General features: G+C 39.7%; 1 protein-coding gene and 1 non-coding gene across 2 annotated transcripts in view; both read right to left on the bottom strand.

Annotated features, from left to right (window-relative positions):
• The window catches only part of RASA1 (RAS p21 protein activator 1), a 90,928-nt gene extending 76,049 nt beyond the window's left edge, over nucleotides 1–14,879 (bottom strand). The window contains exon 1 of the mRNA XM_016210381.2: nucleotides 14,362–14,879. Coding sequence (XP_016065867.2) covers nucleotides 14,362–14,879 — 518 coding nt within the window. The remainder of the gene's footprint in view (nucleotides 1–14,361) is intronic.
• Nucleotides 14,880–18,386: 3,507 nt separating this feature from the next.
• LOC148093489 (U6 spliceosomal RNA) lies at nucleotides 18,387–18,490 on the bottom strand. The gene has a single exon (XR_015714323.1). It is a non-coding gene; the product is annotated as a U6 spliceosomal RNA (small nuclear RNA).
• Between the last annotated feature and the right edge of the window lie 507 nt (nucleotides 18,491–18,997).

The following is an 18,997-nucleotide window of genomic DNA, read 5'->3' as shown; positions in this document are numbered from 1 at the left end:
ATTTTTTTTTTTTAGGGAGAGGGAGAGAGAATCATCAATGTGAGAGCAGAACATGAATCAGTTGCCTCCTGCAAGCCTCCTGAGCCAGCAACCCAGGCTGGTCAGGGCAAGCAGAAACTTTCATTCAATGCTGGTGAGAATGCAAATGATACAGCCACAATGGAAGAGTTTGGAGGTTTCTTAAAGAACTAAACATTCTTGTCATGTACCACAGTACTTGCCCACCTTAGTATTTTCCCAAGTGAATCGAAAACTTATGTCCATATAAAAACCTCCACAGGGATGTTTATAGCAGCTCTATTCATAACTACCAAAATCTGGAAGCAATGAAGATGTCCTTTAGTGGGTGAATAGATAAATAAATTGAGGTACATCCAAACAATGGAATAATATTCAGCACTAAAAAGAAATGAGCTATCAAGCAATGAAAAGACACATAGGAACCATAAATACACACTATTAAGTGTAAAGTCAAACTGAAAGGCTACATACAGTATGATTCCAACTATATGACATTCTGGAGCAGGCAAAACTATGGAGACAATAAAAAGATTGCCAGGGGCTGAGGAGGGGAAGGAGAGATAAATAGGTGGCAATACAGAGGCAGCTCTGTTAGGGCAGTGAAACTACAATGGTGTTATTTTACATTTGTAAAACCCCAAAAAATGTACAGCACCAAGAGTGGATCATATTGTAACCCTGGACTTTGAGGGATAATGATGAATGTAGGTTGATGGATGTTAACAAATGTACCACTGTGCTAACGGGAGGTTGACAGTGGAGGAGGTTGATAGTGCATGCGTAGGGACAGGGATACATGAGAATTCTTGGTACTTACTGTTCAATTTTGCCTTGAACTTAAAATTGCTCTAAAAACTAAAGTTTATTCATTTTAAAAAAAAAACTGAGTTGGTAAAAATACCACCATTTCTTTTAAGCCTATCCACAAGCATTCACTATTTTATTCAAACAGCATTCTTGTTAATCTATTACCTTTAACCAATGAATCCAACACCTTAATTTTTTTTTACATTGATATATGTAATTTATTTCCAACAGTTTCACAATATGCCAGGTAGTGAGGACACAACATTTAATAACACAATTACTATTCCCTCCCTCACAACGTTTATATTTTAGCAGTAAAAGAAAGAAACGTGTAATTAAATAATTACTAGTGGTGAGAGCACTGAGTACTACAGAAGTGTACAATGAAGAACATAATCTAGTCTTCACGAGACCAGAACCAAAGATGATAGTTAAGATATCTAAAGAATGAGCAGGAGTAAGGTACGGTAAGGTTGGGTGGTTTAGTAACCCAACATGGGCAAATGCCTGAGGCAGGATAAAACTTGGTTCCAGCACTTTTTCTGACAAGCATCCTCCTATTCCTTATTATTTTGAAGGGAACACTGTAAAAAAACATGACACAAGAGGGGTAGGTGCTAGGCAAAATTAACTTGCGGGCTACCAAGAGATTTCATAAAATAAAAATGGCCGAAGTGACTTCTCCAGGGTCTACAACTCAAATGCGAGTTAGCCAAGTTTCAGGAGTTGACTAGACTCAAGGTTGTCGATCCACTCTAACAAAGTTTACAATTGACTAATATGGAAACCACAACAATTTTTCTATTTAATAACAAAAAAATAAAAGCCTCCATATATCTCTTGAAGCTATCTTACTCTCCCTGCAAGCCTGCTAAAAGTAGGAAGCAAACTGTAATCATAAGGTTGTGTAATGAAGGACGCCAACGAAGAAATTTCAAAGAAATAATAAAGAGAAAAAAATTCCCATTTTACAAATACCATTACAAAAGTGTAATAACTGATTTGGGTAAAAATCATGAATACTAATGTCACTGGTTACATATTTATTAATTACCCTTTTTAATGGCAAAATCTGGTGGAATTCCCCTAAACCAAGTTCAAATTTATGTGCATCATCAACAGACAACTGATATCATGCAGCCCTAGATGTAAAGTACCAGGAACTGACAACTAATGGAGTATTTCTGCCAAGAATGGTTAACCTGAATCTAATTATGAGGAAACAATCAGACAAATACAGATTGAGACAACTTCAAAACACTTTTCCTGAACTCTTCAAAATGTCATTATCATAAAAAAAAAAAATAGTTGAGGGAACTGTTCTAGATTAAAGGAGACTAAAGAGAAAACATACAATTCATGAAAATAAACAGATATAAAGAACATTATAGGAACAATTGAGGATATCTAAGTATGAATATTATATTAATGTTCAATTCATTATATTTGGCTATGCAGTTGTCCCTCTTAGGAAATATATGATGAAGTATTTAAGAGGGAAGAGACATGATCTCTATGACCCACAAAAGTTCAGTAAAAATAATATATGTATGTACAAAGCCAAAGGGATAAACAAATGAGGCAAAATGTAAAGAAAGGATATATGGTTACTGAGTACACTGTTCTTACAACTTTCCTGCAGATTTTGCAACATAAAAACTCGTTGGGAAGGTTCCTTATTAAGCCGGAAATCTGGACAAATGGATGTAGATAAGTCATATATTTAATAAAAACATACATGCAATAAAAAAAAAATAATAATAATTGTACCAGAAACAAACAGATTTTATTCTTGGGCTTAAGAAAACAAACAAACCCACTCCCTTGAACTTAGCTGATCACTGCCAGGCTTACCCTTAATAAGATTCCATTTTCTATGAGTCCATTATAACCATTTCATTTGCTACAATCCCATTATTTAAATATGTCAATAACACCAACTGCATTACTGTCAGGTCTTTCTAGCCAAACAGCATCTGTAATTCATCACATGTTAATTTAACTGAGATACTGTGGTTTAAATCTCAGAAAACACTTCTTCCCAAGTTTGTTTGATGAGATAGATCACTAATGTCAGTGCTTGCGAACAAACCTTTATTTTATCATCATACACCACCTTCAGTAAAGTCTTAGCTGCTTTCAGAAGCATGAATGAGAATTTGTCACACAATCAAGTAGGGAGAAGGGCAACCGAGACAGAAGAAACAGTAAATGGAGAGAGAAAATAGCACAGCAAATTTTTAAAAAGACAGTATAGTACTGCAGAAATACAAAATATTGGAGAACAGGTTAAGTTGGCACTGTATGTCATACTAAAGTAAGGTTTAATTTTTTGTCTATCAGCAGGTCCTACGCCATAGGGTCAAGAAATCAGTTTAGGTGTCACAACCAGCACTTTTTTTAATGAACTGAAATAGAGAATAGAACGCCAAATAGTGTGCATAACAGGTAGTAAGGGTAAGTTTGCTTCATTACACTTTTGTTTCTGTTATATGTCTGCTTATATGTGTGTGCTGGATCACAGACATAAAACCTATTTCTTTTGGTGAATTGTGGTCAAAATTAGGTCTGAAAGTCACTAGTCTAGACAATGGAGACTCACGAAAAGGTTTCAAGAAAGAGTACATCTGTCTTCACAAAACCATCCTTGCAGTAACATCAAGTAGTTTTTCAAACTGCTGGGAGTCTCCATTTTTTTTAAGTAGAATAGAACAGAGTTAAAAATATATATACAGAATGCACCACAAGTAGTAATTAAAAAGGGAATTTTTTACACAGTTTGGGTTTCTTTTGTTTACATACACACACACAAGTTCTGTGTCACAATACACAATGAATTTCTTAATTTTTATTGGATGAAATAGAAAAAGTGAAAACCACTGATAAAGAGTTACTAACTGGTAGAGAAAGAAACCAGAAAAAGTGAGAAAATTAAGACTACTCCAAAAGGAGGAAACAGAAAATGAGGGTTTGAAGTCTTAGGAGATAAAAGAAATGTTGGATTCTAAAGCAAGAAAAGAACAATTTTGGTAAGTAATTAGGTTGGAGTAGGGGAAGGAGAAAAAGAAAAGCTGATAGACTGAAATCTTAAAAGAAAAAAAACCTGATTTTGAAAAGCTAAGCAGAAGAGGATGCATCCTGTTTGCTCCACACCACAAGGCACAAGCTCCTCAACGTCGCACTTCAGACAGGCCAGTGTCTGCCAGTTACAGTTCAACTCTTCTGTTTCACTTACTCACGGGCCTGTGCACTAGGCAAATAATGCCATAGCCATAAAAATCAATGCTGATATAGTAAAAGGTACTATTTCCCCACAGTACTCTAAGATTTTATATGATTTCTGACATTAAACTATTGTGTTATTTTTATCACATTACATAGATTAGGTCCCTAAAAAACTGTCAAAATAAAAATATTAGGTATTTTGTATTCACTTTTATAATTACCTCAAAAATGGCTTCATGATGAAAACACGATAATTCAGGAATTCTAGTATTAACTAGAGAATACAGTCTTCCTGTCAGTGTGAGGCTTGTGTTCCTTTGTTCTGAATTCCATGAAAAATTAAACTTGTGTGATGACTAAAAGCATATATCAAACCACATAGTTAACTCATCTTTATTTCCAGCAACAACAAATGTAGAGAATTCTTACAGAATTCCAAAGAATTACTGTGAGCTAATTTAAATTTTATTTCTCTAACCACCAGCCTTAAGCATCACTGTGTCCCATAATTAAGTGCAGTAGCTATTCCACTCTAGATACCTGAATTAGTTTTCTTAGGTAGGAACTAAAAGTCATTATTTAACTCAGTGATTAGGAATTTACCCTAAATCCACACTTAGGCAGCTACCCAAAACTCAAATGATGTGGAACCAAACTCACTATATATATGATGGGCAATCTTATAGCCACTTAAGTGAAACAATGTGTACAAGAATTTCTAAATTTCTAAAGCTGTTGCTCATCAAATGAGTAAGGAAGCTAAAAATGATTACATTAAAAAGTAACTATTTCTCTTGAAAGGAGAAAAACTGTGAAAGAAAAAAGGCCTATTATTGCTTCCCATTAAAATTTAAGGAGGTATTTAAATATCCATAAGTGAATGCATAACAAGATATAATGCTCCTTTCTCTACTACCTAAGATAATCTTCCAAATACATGTATGTATGAACTTAAACATATTCAAATACCTATAAACATGTATATTGAACTACTTAAAGTACTTAACTTAGACATGTACATATATTCATATACATACACACCTTATATATACTTCAATATACAGTTGACCCTTGAACAACACAGGAATTAGGGGCACCACCCCAAGTAGTAGAAAATTGGCATAACTTTTGATTTCTCCAAAACGACCATCATCCCTCAGTATCTGCAGAGATTGGTTCCAGGACCCTTCCACCCCCACACACATACACACATCAAACTCCACAGATGCTCAAGTCCTTATATAAAATAGCATAGAACAATGCATATAGTTGGCCCTCATATTTTCGGATTCCAAACAGCAGATCAAAAATACTGTTTTTGACCCTAGCCACATGCCTCAGTTGACTGGAATGTCATCTGGTGCACCAAAAAAGGTTGTAGGTTCAATTCCCTTATCAGGGCACATAACTAGGCTTCGGATTTGATCCCCCAGCCCAGGCACATAGGGGAGAAAAGCAATCAATGTTTGTTCACATCAATATCTCCCCACCCCTCTCTCTCCCCCCTTCTACCCCCTTCTTTTCTCTCTAAAAATCAATGAAAATATATCCTCAGGTGAGAATTTAAAAAAGAAAATACTGTTTTCGACCTGTTGTTGGTTGAATCAGAGGATGTAAAACTAGGGAATATAGAGATCTCACCATATATTTATTTTAAAATCTGCATATAATTTTGCAGGGCCTGCAGGGGTCAAGCACATATTGTTCAAGAGTAGATTATTTCCTTCATATATGGAAAGACTTAACCACTATTCAAAATGCCTAGAGATGTTAACCTACTGTCTCAGAGAAGTTCATTCCTGTACTGAAACATTTTTTCTGAAGTGTTGAAGGGAAAAAAAGAACAAGAGGAAGAGCGACCACAGTGGTTAAAACTTGATCTGTGGGGCAAAAATTTGGATTTGAGTCATTTGGTAGTTTTGTGACCTGGGAAACCTACCCAAAACTCTCTTTACCTCAGTTTCCTCATATGTAAAAGTGTTAGCTATAATTATTTGGAGAGGTGGGGGATGGGAATACATACATATTTCCCTTCAGATATGTATATAACATACAAAAATTAAACAGTAGCTACCTTTGGTAGTAAAAGAGTAATTTTTTTCTTTTTATTTTCCAACAGTCTCCAAATTTTTTAGAGTAAACATATTAATCATATTGAGGAGGAGAATGATTTTTTAAATTATACAGAAAATACCTAACATACAAAAAAAATCACCCATCATACCAATTACCAAAAAAATCACTACTTGAACAAGAAAAAGACAATCAACAAACTTCAAAACTGACATAGATGAGATACTGGAATTATCTAAGATTTTTAAAGTAACCATCATAAAAATTCTTCATCAATAAATTACAAATTCTCTTGAAAGAGACAAAAAAAAAAAAAAATCCAAGCCAAAAATTAGAAATTATTTAAAAAAACAAAAACCACCAAGTGGAAGTTAGAGAACTGTAAAATACAATAAGAAAAAAAAATTTATTGGATGGGCTAAAGAGTAGGAATTACAAAGGACAGAATTACTGAACTTACGGAGAGATTAAAAGAATTTACCCAATCTGAACAAGAGAGAGAAAAATGACTGGAAAAAACCTAACAAAGTCTAAAAGATATATGGAACAATAACAAAAGATCCAAGTCCATTGGAATCCCATAAAGAAAAGAGAAAGACAGCAGAGTTAAGAGAGCATTCAAGAAATAAAGGCTGAAAACTTCTAAGTGTGGAGAAAAACATAAACCTATAGATTCAAATAAGCAAACCACAAACAGGAGAATATACAGAAATTACCCCTTGCCATATCATCATTACACATCTAAATACATAGGCAAAGAAAAAATCTTGTAAGCAACCACAAAGAAAGGATGTGTTACCTACAGGGGAACACCAATTGAATGACAGCAGATTTCTTATCTGAAGCCACAAAGGCCAGAAGAAAGTGAGAAAAAAAAATTTTGAATGCTAAAAGAACTGCCAACCATGAATTCTATATCTAACAAAAGTATCTTTCAGAAATGAAGAGGATACAAAGACATAACAAGCAAAGAAAAACTAAGGATACTTACTACTAGCAGATGTCAGAAGAGTGTAAAGACAACCCATATAATAAGAGAAAATATCTGCAAACCATTTATCTGAAAAGCGACTGGTATCTAGAATATATATTAAAAACAACAACAACAACAAAACAGAACACCTGATTTTAAAATGGGCAATAAAGTTGAAGAAACATTTCTCCAAAGAAGATACCCAAATGGCAAATAAGTACATGAAAAGATGCTCAACATCACTATTCATCAGTAAAACCACAATGAAGTAACATTCCACATCCATCAGGACAGCTATTATTAAGGTGAGTGAGAGAGAGACAGACAGACAGAGAGAATAAAGTGATCACCACTATGTAGAACAATTGGAACCCTCAGGCAATGCTAGTGGGACTGAAAAATGGTGTAGCCACTATCAAAGATGGTATGCAATTACTTGAAAACTTAAACACAGAACCATATAAGATCCAGCAATTACATTTCTAGATATAGTGCCAAGAAGGAAAGCAGCAACTTGAACATACATTTGTACACCTGTTCAAGCAGCATTATTCACAATAGCCAAAAGGTGGAAGCAAACCAAATGCCCATTGATGGATAAATGAATAAACAAAATGTGGAATAAGCCTAGAAAAGTCTTCAGCCTTAAAAATTCCAACAAATGCTATAACATAGATGAACTTTGAAGACACTATGCTAAATGAGATAAGCCAAAAAAGGACCCTATTTCTCAAGCAGTAGAAGTGCATTCAATCTACTCCAAAGTCATCTGAAGCCAATTTTATTTCTTGTTAAAATATATCCTTACTGACTTCAGAGAGAAACGGAGAGGGAGAGAGAGAGAGAAACATCAATGATGAGTCATCAATTGGCTGCCTCCTGCATGCCCCCTACTGGGGATCGAGCCTGAAATCCGGGCATGTGCCCTGACCAGAATCCAACAGTCATCTCCCGGATCATAGGTCAACGCTCAACCACTGAACCATGTTGGCCGGCCAAAGCCAATTTTAAAGATGCAAAGTTACCCAATGTATCAGTCAGCTTGGGCTACCATAACAAAATACCACAGAGTGGATGTCTTAACAGAGATTATTTTCGCACAGCTCTGGAGGCTGAATTCAAGATTAAGATGCCAGGTGAGTTGGTTTCTAGCGAGGCCTCTCTCCTTGGCTTGCAGATGACCACCTTCTCACTGTGAACTCACATGGCCTTCTCTCTGTGCACACGCACTCCTAGTGTTTCTTCCTCTTCTTATGGGAACAAGAGTCCTAGGGTTACAGAGCCACCCACAAGGCCTCATTTAACCTTAATTACCTCCCTAAAGGCCCTGTCTCCATATATAGCCACACTGAAGGGCTAGGGCTTCAACATATGAATTGGGGGGAGGGGGGCGGGGGACATTTCCATCCATAACACCTAGCAACTGGCCAGCCCTGAAGTATATTAGGTTTTGTATGGGTGCAAATATATATGTGTGTTACATGTACTGAAAGGGGGCAAGGCAAAGGGAAAAGAACAGTTTTTGCATTAGAATTCCAGTTCTATCACTTGTGTTTTCAACAATAAAAATGTGAATATCTATTTGCACTACATAGCTGTGAGAATTAAATGAGATAATCTATGTAAAATACCTAGCATATGGTAAATAATAAGTCAGTATTGGGCCTCTGCCTTTTCCATCCCCTCCCCCCCAAAATTAATTATAAATATTATTCAAATCTAAACATATCTGAAAAATCATGGACACTGGATTCTGTCCCAGTTCTACCACTACCTAGCTATGTGATTTTAATTAAGCAAGCCACTCTACCTGAGTCTGCTTCTGTACCTAGGCAGTTAGTTTCCTTCTATCACTAAAATACTATGTAATTGTGCATATCACTCTTATGATTATAATATGATTATGATTATATCAAACACCAATGCTACAAAAACTAATCAAACTTTCTATAACTTTTCAGTAAAAAAGGATTATGGTATGAAATTTCAATAAAATTCTTTCATATACTTTTATTCTTTCAACTCTTCCACAACTATCCTCTAATTTGAGAAACATATCTATACAATGTGTCTGTAGATTGATTTTATCATCTTATTTCTCTATCATTAATGCCTCATCTTCCAACTAGAGTGTATATTGTTTTACATAATGTTCATTGTTTTACTAACAAAAATCACATAATCACTGAAACACCTAAAATCATACCCCAAATCCTGTTGAGATGCGATTAGACATGTGGAGAAGTAAAGTGTATCTGACAACTATTTTTAACTTAGCCCACAAATGAAATATATTGAAAATAATTTCAAGATAACACACCAACCTTTCATGCACCTGCATATTCAAACAATGAGCCATAACCAACATCCATACTTAATAATTTTGGTTTAAAATAAGATAATGGTGATAAGAAGCAAAATCTATTGTGGAGATATTTGAATCATTTAATAAAAGACAATCATGCTGAGCCTAAGAAAAGAACTTCTAAGTACTTGTCCTTTTTCCCAACTCCTCTCTTACCACTAGCATTCTAGTATTATCTGATATTACATGTAAATGAAAACATGAAGTAGGCTATGATTTTGGTGTCCCCAAGAAAACTCACCTCCCAGTATTAATGCCCTTGCATATTCAAACAATGAGCAATAAACAACATCCCATACTAAATCTGGACTGGGTCATGTGATTAGCATTGGCCAATGGAACATTAGCACACATGAAGAATGCAGAGGCTTGATAAGTGTTGACACAGCAAGTCTTGTCCTCTTGGAATGCTCCCTTGTGGAACCCAGCTGCCATGCTGTTGAGAAGCTAAGGCTAATAAAGTAGAGAGACTATAGGGATGGAGAGAGGGGAGGCAGAAAAAAGGGAGTGGGGAGACATATAGCCAACAGAAGACACATGGAACATCCATGGTAGCTTAACTCGTAAGTCCAGTGCCTCAGGCTGGAACAGCTGGTGGATAGTTAGGCATAACATACACTCTCCACCCCCCGCCTTCATTCCCCATTATGTCCCCCTTTCTCCCTTGCCACTTTCTCCCCTCCTCTCTCTTTCACCCTCCCCTCTTAGTTTACCCTTTCTTCTTCCTAACTTACTGCTGTTCTTTTTCTTTTTTGTCTATCAATAATGTTTGTCTGGTTTTCAATGATCCAGGCCAATTCTAGCCTTTGGCTGTGCTCTGTATTCTTAATAACAACAGGAACCTCCTTCACCCTCCCTCCAGACCACAGGTAAATAATTAAGAGTTCGGTAGGACAGACTCTTCACTAAGGTCAAAAGTTTATACTCGTTTAACTCATAATTCTTTTTTTACCTGATAAAATCCTTAGGCAAAGGACATAAGAACCAATAACCTCATGTTCACCGAATAAATTAAGCAGCAAGGAAAACATACCTGCTACTTTTCCTCAGACTTTACTGATCCTATTTATATCAATTTCTTATTCTTTTAAACCCCATGACCCATTGCTCATACTTCACTCATGATATTTTCTCAATCTAGCCTGAATCATAATAATTGGTTTATTTAACTTCCTACTGGATTTAAACTCTCTCAGAAGAGGGACTCATTGAGAAAGGGAGCATCTTACTCACTGTTGTAATCCCTTAAATTAAGCACCTACTACACTGCTCTACTAAAAATATGGGTCCTGGTGAGCAACCACTCTGTTCATAATAAGTCTGCAATTCTCACCCTCATTTTTATTACAAAATAATAACTCACCCATCATTATAATGCAATCAGTGATGAAGTTAATGAACACTACATGTCCTAACATTAACTTTAACAATTATTTGACTTATTAAGAATGATTTTATTTTTGTAGAGACAGTAAGATGATTTTTAAGGGGGAAAAAGGTATTACTTGAATTCCTTATTTCTTTTTCCTTCAAGTTTCAGGCCTGAGAAGCCTGCTTATTAGGTTCAGGGAAAGATCTAAGCCAGATGCCAGGCAAATAAATAATATCAAAGGCAAAGCAGGCCTGGTGGAGACTATAGCAAAATGGAGAACTCAGAACCTACCTCAAAGGGACAACCTCCACTCAGCTCTAGCAATCTACCCTCAAGCAGAAACAGCAACCTGTGATTTTTCAAGCAGTGCTGGAAACTGAGCCTTCTTAAATGTGAAGTCTTCCAGTTTTTAAACGGTTAACAACTAATTACTATATGTTCCAAATACACTAAGCGCAAGCCATACATATCTGTGAGTTGGATTCAGCCCAAGGGCCTTCTGCAACTGCAGGCTCATAGTTAAATTTTATATATGTACACACACACACGCATACATACATACACACACACATACACGTATGTATATATATAAAATTCAAGGTGGACTAAGAGAACAATACTCCTTTACATCACCCCTCACCTCTAGGGAAGACAGAAAAAAATAACAAGAACCATGAGAAACAGCTCCATAAAACTACAAGGAGTACCAGTGGCAAACTCCTTTAACCTTTTTCTCTCTTGAAACAGAAATTTGTTGGCAGTTTTAAATATAGAACCTTCCGTAGCATAAAAATATATAGGAAGAAGCTTTTTCTTTTAAATTTTCCCCCTCAAAACTTGCAGAAAGGAAAATATTCAAATAAATAGTTAAAATTATACAAACTTTTCTGGCCTTAACCAAACTAAGAAACTGGAGACCAATGATTCACCATGCACACAAAAAACCAAGATACAAAATACTAATGGCATTATTATATTTGTACTTGTCAATCTACATATTGTCACTTGACTCTTGTGACCAACAGCACCAAACTAGCTGGATACAAGGTTGAACTCTGTGACCAGGGTACCCTAGGCTAACAAACCATTGTGGACTCAATCCCGTGACCCGAACCTCCTAATGTGATCTGAATCATGTTATCAATAACTAGGACAACCAATCACTAGTAATCAAATATTAATTTAGTCTAAAAACATTTAATACTTTTATGAAAGATTTGGAATTATTTAACCAAGTCATTAGGCATTTTCCTTTCATTTAAAAATAGGAATGAATAGAAAACATGAATTTCATCTCTTAACCTTCTTAACTTCATGAACTTAAAATAAAATGTTTAATATAATTAATCATTGTAGACAGGCCTTTGGAGTTCAAACATTCTCTAAAATAGCTATTAGTAAGGGATTCCCTATACCAATAGAATAATAGGCAATTTAATGATAATAAAATTATGTTATTGTTATTTTGGGAGACCATTTATTTGTTAAACACTTAGTATGTGCCATGTATTGTACTGAATATGTTCAGGGTTCTCATAAAACCTTGAAAACGACCATATGAGGAAGGTACCATTATTATCCCCATTTTATAGATGGGGAAACTGACCTTTCCAAGATCACACAGCTAGTAAGTGGTAGAGTCAGGATTCCAACCCAAATCTTGTCTAACTTCAGAATTTTCACGCTTAACCACTACACTGTATTGCCTCCAGTGACTCTGGGTTGATATCTAAGATAAAGAAAAGAGGGAAATTTGTACTTCTCAGTGGCAAATTTAAAAAACATACTAGAAATGGAGGACACTTTTTAGAAATAAAACATCTCATATACATAGTCACACAAATATTTTTATTCTCAAATACATATAATAATGAAAATCTCACACAATGGACTTCTCACAAACACAATTTTTCCTATGTAGTCATTCATGTTTATTATTAAAAATTTAATGGGAAGGCTCTATATTTTCTGCCTAATTTTGCTATCAACCTAAAACTGCTCTACAAAATAAATTCTATTTTTTAAAAATTTAAAACTACAATATACTAAATATGCCTAATTCAATTTAGTTATGAACTGGCACAAGGCTATATTCTTTCAGTATGAAAAGTTGTACTTTGTTTATTATAACCATAGTGCTGAGCATGTAGTGGGCACTTTAAACTTAACTGATTTTTTTGCAAAAAGGCTTGAAGATGTGTAACAGTGTGTAAAATTAGAATTTTTATCTCTCTGAACACCTTCATAAAAGTCTGCAATACTAGACATGATATAAGTTGGAATAAAATTAGATTTTAAAAAAAGGAAATATAAAAGGAATACAACACCCCTATACCATGGCTGATATAAGATGAATTTTACTTTTCCACCTAAGTACCAAAAGATGTAGCCAAAATCAAAAATAGATTAGTATTACAAAATATTTTCCTAATTCATTTAATGCCTTTCTAAATCCTCTAGAGAAATATAACCCTCCCCCCCAAAAATAATAATACTTTCAAGTGTTAACATATGGACCAAATCTTTTTCCCTCTGATACTCACCAAGGATGTCAAATTCTAAAGGTCAATTAGGACAGATATGAGAGATCTATAAAACAAGTTTTGCCTACCATACCACTTCCCATCAACATTTCCCTCTCATCAAGGTCCACCTTTATATACAAATGCATACCTAAGTTCACTTATGAAGGGTACAAGAGGGAGGTACCAACTCTATAGAGAAAAGTCCCTTGTCCTATATATTCTGCAGCAGACTGTCAAAATAACTTTAGAAACAGAATAGTGCAATGGCCACCAACAAAAAGTGTTGAAGGGAAGCACGCTCTTAATTTTATTTCAATATTGTACTTACAAAGTTTCAACTATAAAAACATCGCACTAGTATTAATAAACTCTAAGGCACAAGTTACAGACACTCTTGGATTATGGGCCCTTAATCACACCTGTAATTCATAAAACGCCTTCCCTTTCTCGCTGACCCACGTTTTCGTAAGTGATCCAAAGACTTTTTTGCATCGCTATGCTTTCAACAGGCTGAAGTTAGGATTTGCAGCGCAACAAAAACATCGCATTCCAACCAAGGCATGTTTCAAGTAACTTTAGTACAATACTCACTCAAATGCTCATTTCAAAGCTTTTCACTAATCATCTAGTTTCAAAAGGGAACACACACAGGTTAATGCTACGTTACAGACTACAGCTGCCTTGGTAGCTGCAAGCTCAGCTGAATCCCGGGACGCCACTCAATCGGGAAGGGGCAGAACCATATCCGGTTCTCACCTGATACACATTTTCCCATGCTTCCCATCTTAAAAACTTTACATCTTCCCAGAGGAGCAATAAACATACAAAGACGCCAGGGAGTATGCCTGTAGGGAAGATAAGTGACCAAATTAAATCCCTACGCATGGTACCTGAAGCTTCAAAACTTTTCAGAACAAATGGGAGCTGACAGAGCGCGTCCGTTCGCCCGCGGCTTTCCCGGAGCCAGCTTCCCCAGCCCCGAACAGCGGTCTTCACTTACTGGTTAGTCGGAGGAGCGGTCAGCGGGATGGCCACCTCTTCTTCCTCGTATTCTGGTCCATCCAGAGAGTCACCTTCGTCCACTGTGCCCAGGCCCGCACCCAACGCGGGCAGCTGGGGAGGCGGCGGCAGGGGAGGGAACCCGCCGCCTGCCCCGAAGGTCTCAGCAGGCAGCGAAGCGGTCCCTCTGGCGAGAGCCATCTCCCCGCCAGGTCCGGCGGCGGCTGCACCGGCCACGCCGGCAGCAGCCCCTCCCCCTGACAGTCCGGCTCCCCCCAGCGCCCCCGCCACACACCCGGCTCCTAGGAATCCTGACCCCGAAGCGGCCCCGCCATCCAGAGTCCCGGCCACTCTGCCCTCCGACGGCCCCGGATAGGGGGCGGCTGCCACGGGCAGGGCCGCGGGTATCTTCACCCGACACGCCGCGGGATAGGGACCCGAGCCCGCGGCCGCGCCGCCTCCCGCCGCCCCGGCGGTCACCGGGCCGCCCTCCTCATTGCCGGCCTCGGCCGCCATCATGTTGAAGCCCGCTCGGCTCGGCCTCGCCCGGTCCGCCCGGGAGCCCCGCGGGCCTCCAGGCCCGGGCTCCGAGCCGCCCCACCCAGGCGCGTCCCCCCTTCAGTTCCCCAGGCGGCGGAAACAACAACAAAAGGAGAGAGCCCGCCGCCGCGCCCCCTCCTCGGGCCACAGCCCAGGCTCCCCGGGTTACGGGAAGCGAAGTGGGCAAAAAAGCCCAACAGCGCCCGCACCGAGGCCGCCCAAACCTTCACCTTACCCACCCACACTCACGCGCACACATGCACAGGAGCCAGAAACTTCCCGGCTGCACTAAAGAGGAAAGGCAAGCGCAGGGGAAGCGGCCGGGGCGGCTGCCGCTCCTGCAGCCGCCGCCACCGCCGCCGCCGCCGCCGCTCCTTTACCACCCGAGTTCCGGCCACCCCCACCGCAGCCACCGCCGGTGCCGCTGCTGGGCCCGGGGCCCCTGCAGCCGCTGCATCCTCCACCGGGCTGGCGACGGGAGGGGTGGGGAGGAAGGAGGGAGGGGGGCGGGGTAGCGGGGAGCCGCCTGAACTGCTCCCAACCCGGAGCCCTCAGTGAAATGGAAGAGAGAGAAAGGAAGGCTGGGCACCGGAGGAGGAGCGGAGGGAAGGAAGGGCGGGGAAGGAGGGAGAGGGCGCTGCCGCGCAGGCGCGCTCCCGGCGCCGAGGTGGGGGTTGGGCCTGGAGGGAGGAAAAGGAAGAGTCGGGAGCGAAGGAAGCGGCGGGGACGCGCGGGCGCGGGCGCGCGCCTGTCCGGGTCCGGGTGGAGCGCGCGGCGGCGCGGCCGCCCTTCCCTCGGTGCGGCCCGCGGCGCGCGCCCGGCGCGCTGGGCTTTGTTTGATGGGCCGGTGGGGCGAAGGTAGGGGAGGGCTGGGCACCTGGGCGCGCTGCCGCCGGGCGCCCGGGAAGCCGGAGAGAGCAGCGGGAGTAGGGCTGGAGAGGAAGGAAAGGGGAACAGGGAAGGAAGTGCCGCGGAGCCCGTCAGCTCCCCGCTTCCTGACCCGTCGGAAAAACCCCCTCTCCCGGCGGCGCAGGACCCTAGCGGCCAAGGCCGGGGGTGGGAGCGCTTGCAGACTGCTTCCAAGGTGCAGGCGGTGCTGTTAATGTTTTCAATAGGGTAACATAATATAAGTCACTGTGTGACTATTACAAACTACAGTGAAAGGAAATACTAGGTTCTGAAACTCAAGACAAGAAAACGAAACGGATAGAGGGGTGCCGGGTGGGAAGGCTAAGAACGTTGATAGAAATAATGGCTGTGAAGTCAGGCTTCTGCAGCTAACACGTTTCCTCCGCCGCCCTGCCCGGCTCGCTCGCTGGCCCGCGGGCGCGCCCCTGGCCACCGCGGGCCGGTAGGTACTGAGGCGGCAGGAGAGGAGGGGTGCCACCTAGGACACCCAGCAATGCACTTTTGTCCTCCTGTATGTGCAAAAGAGAGCGGGGCGTGCTCCACAATGCACACGTGGTACACCGGGCACCTTCAACACGGCAAATGCCGAAGAAGGTCCTACCGTGCCAGTTACGTGTAGGTTCAAAAATTATCAATAAATTGAAATCTCACCCTTAATACATACAAAGAGATGGATTTTGTTTTGGCTTTTATACTGGAATATATATAAACTATTATATGCATTCATATGGGTGGAGGAATCGTTCCCTTTGTTTGAAATTACAGGATAGGTAATTTGCCCTATTGGATTCATATATTGTCTTATCTTTTAAATTCTCCCAGGAGGAATCCCACATTAAATACCATGAATGTTGATCAATATTTTCTCTGCTAAGGATGATTAAACCAACACAGGAACATATTGGGGATAGGAAGGGGCTGTAATAGAGGCCCAGGGGAAAAGCAAAAGAGCACTAAAAGAGGTGGCAAGGTGCATGCGAGACATTTTATTTTACTTTAGAAGTGTGCATAAGCCTATTTACCAAATCAGGGACGAACCGGATTAAACGGTAATCCTGAGGATGCCTTCATTGTGCTCACCTCTTTTGCCATGTGTACCACTTGGGAGAATGAAGATAGACTAGTCACAAGCATTAACTTAGGACCTTGCTAGAAATGCAGATTTTATGGCCCCATCCCAGACCCTCTGATTCAGAAACTATAGCAACCTATGTTTTAATGAGCCTTCAAGTTTACACATTAAGAACCACTATACTGCCCACCCGCGCAGCTCAGCAGTTGAGCATCGACCTATGATCCAGGCGATCTCTATTCCCAATCAGGGCACATGCTGGGGTTTTCAGCTCAATGCCCAGTCGGGGGTAGGGGTGGGTGGTGGGCGTGCAGGAGGCAGCTGAACAATGTCTCTCTCTCATCATTGATGTTTCTCTCTCTCCCTCTCCCTTCCTCTCTCTGAAATCAATAAAGATAAATTAAAAAAAAAAAAAAAAAAAAAAGAACCACTGTCCTACTGTCCTAGAGCATGCTAATCAGGGAGGAGGTATGGAATACCTAAAAATGGCTCTGAAAGAAAGAAAAATGAGTAAGAAAGCTAACTCAGTGTCTTTCATTAGGAAGGTGGGTAGGAGATGGAGGTCGTGGGTTACTAAGCTCCGTGCTGTTTTGGAAAGGAGGTTAGGAAGTGAGAATGTGTGAAATGAAGTAATTCCATACTAAAGAGAACAATGGAGTCTTACACTGGCCTACCTGAAAACACTTTTTCTCACTTTTTTTAAACTTAAATCCTCAGAGTTAGAAGAGACCATCAAAGTACTTATTTCACCCACTGCCAACAAATTTACATGTAGCTTGTGTATGAAAACCTCCTGTGAGTTAGCATCCTAGTCCTCCAACACTCCCACCTCAGTTACCACCATCAGCCTTTGGCTGTAGGAGGCTGGACTGGCAGGTTATCACCAGCTCACGGTTATCACTGATCTCTCTTCTCTGTCTGCTCGCACTCCATCTGTATGCTGCCCGAGATTCCAGATCAGGCTCACTACTCTACTTTGCACAATTACCTCCTTCCCCTTTTTTGAAAATTCTTTGGCAATTACAGGCCACTATTTAATGCCATCCAACACCAATTACATACTGAGTTATATTGTTTTCTAGTGTATGTGTCTACAATACTTACTATACTACTACAATACTATACTGCAAATGCAACCTATGGTCTATCCTTACTGCCTAGCCCAGTGCTTGGCATCCTTGCCATCCTTGCCAACTGCTTTGAACAGCTCTCCATCCCTTTAACCAATGCTGGAATAGATCAGCTCACATCTTTGGACACCAATGGCTCAACTAATAGGAAAGAACTACCAAAAATCTATTTGTAAATCAATCTAATATTCATCTTACCTTATATTAAACCTTAGAGTTGTGCTGCCTTTTTCATCTAAAAAGATTACCACCTATTTTTGATGAGGTATTTTCAAATTATTCCTTTTATTGGACAGATCTAGGCTTTGATCTTCACTCTTTCTTGTCTACTTCCTTAATCTCAAATCAGTTGTCTATCTTCAGTTTGTTTGTTTTTTAAATATGAAATGCTTCATGAATTTGTGTGTCATCCTTGCGCAGGGGCCATGCTAATCTCTGTATCCTTCCAATTTTAGTATATGTGCTGCCAAAGCGAGCACGTCGGTGACTTTTTATTTTTTCCAAAAGGGTTAAATGTTTCTACCCTCTTCATTTTTGTCTGTTGCCTTTTCTCTCTTTCTGCTCACCTTGATCTTCTGCCCTTGTCTCATTTATAGTCTCATGTTCTCTTTTTTCCTGCTAATTTCTCCCTCAATTTCTACTTCTGTGTTTTCCTTTTTTCTCCTTTGAATCTCCTGACATAGATATACTCCTTGAAGTTTCATGAGTCAAAAACTGAAGAACAATAAAAATCAGCAACAACAACAACAAACAACCACTATGAAATAGCTGTGTGGAGAAAAAGCCTTACAGAGATTCTGCAGGAATTGGTGTTAGGTGTGGTATTATGTAACATCAGTTAACAAGGGGAAGTAAACAGTCTGTTAATTAAATTCACAGATAATATTAAACAGGGAAGTACTGAAAAACAGAACAATATACAAAGAAAAGAGAGGAAAATTCAAAATAGCTTTTACCTTTAGTAAAACAATCTTTGATATCTGTGG

Source organism: Miniopterus natalensis, chromosome 3 (genome assembly GCF_054644295.1).
Source record: "Miniopterus natalensis isolate mMinNat1 chromosome 3, mMinNat1.hap1, whole genome shotgun sequence".
Lineage (NCBI taxonomy): Eukaryota > Metazoa > Chordata > Mammalia > Chiroptera > Miniopteridae > Miniopterus > Miniopterus natalensis.
The sequence above is the reverse complement of the archived record's forward strand: the minus strand, read 5'-3'. Positions and strand labels throughout refer to the sequence as shown.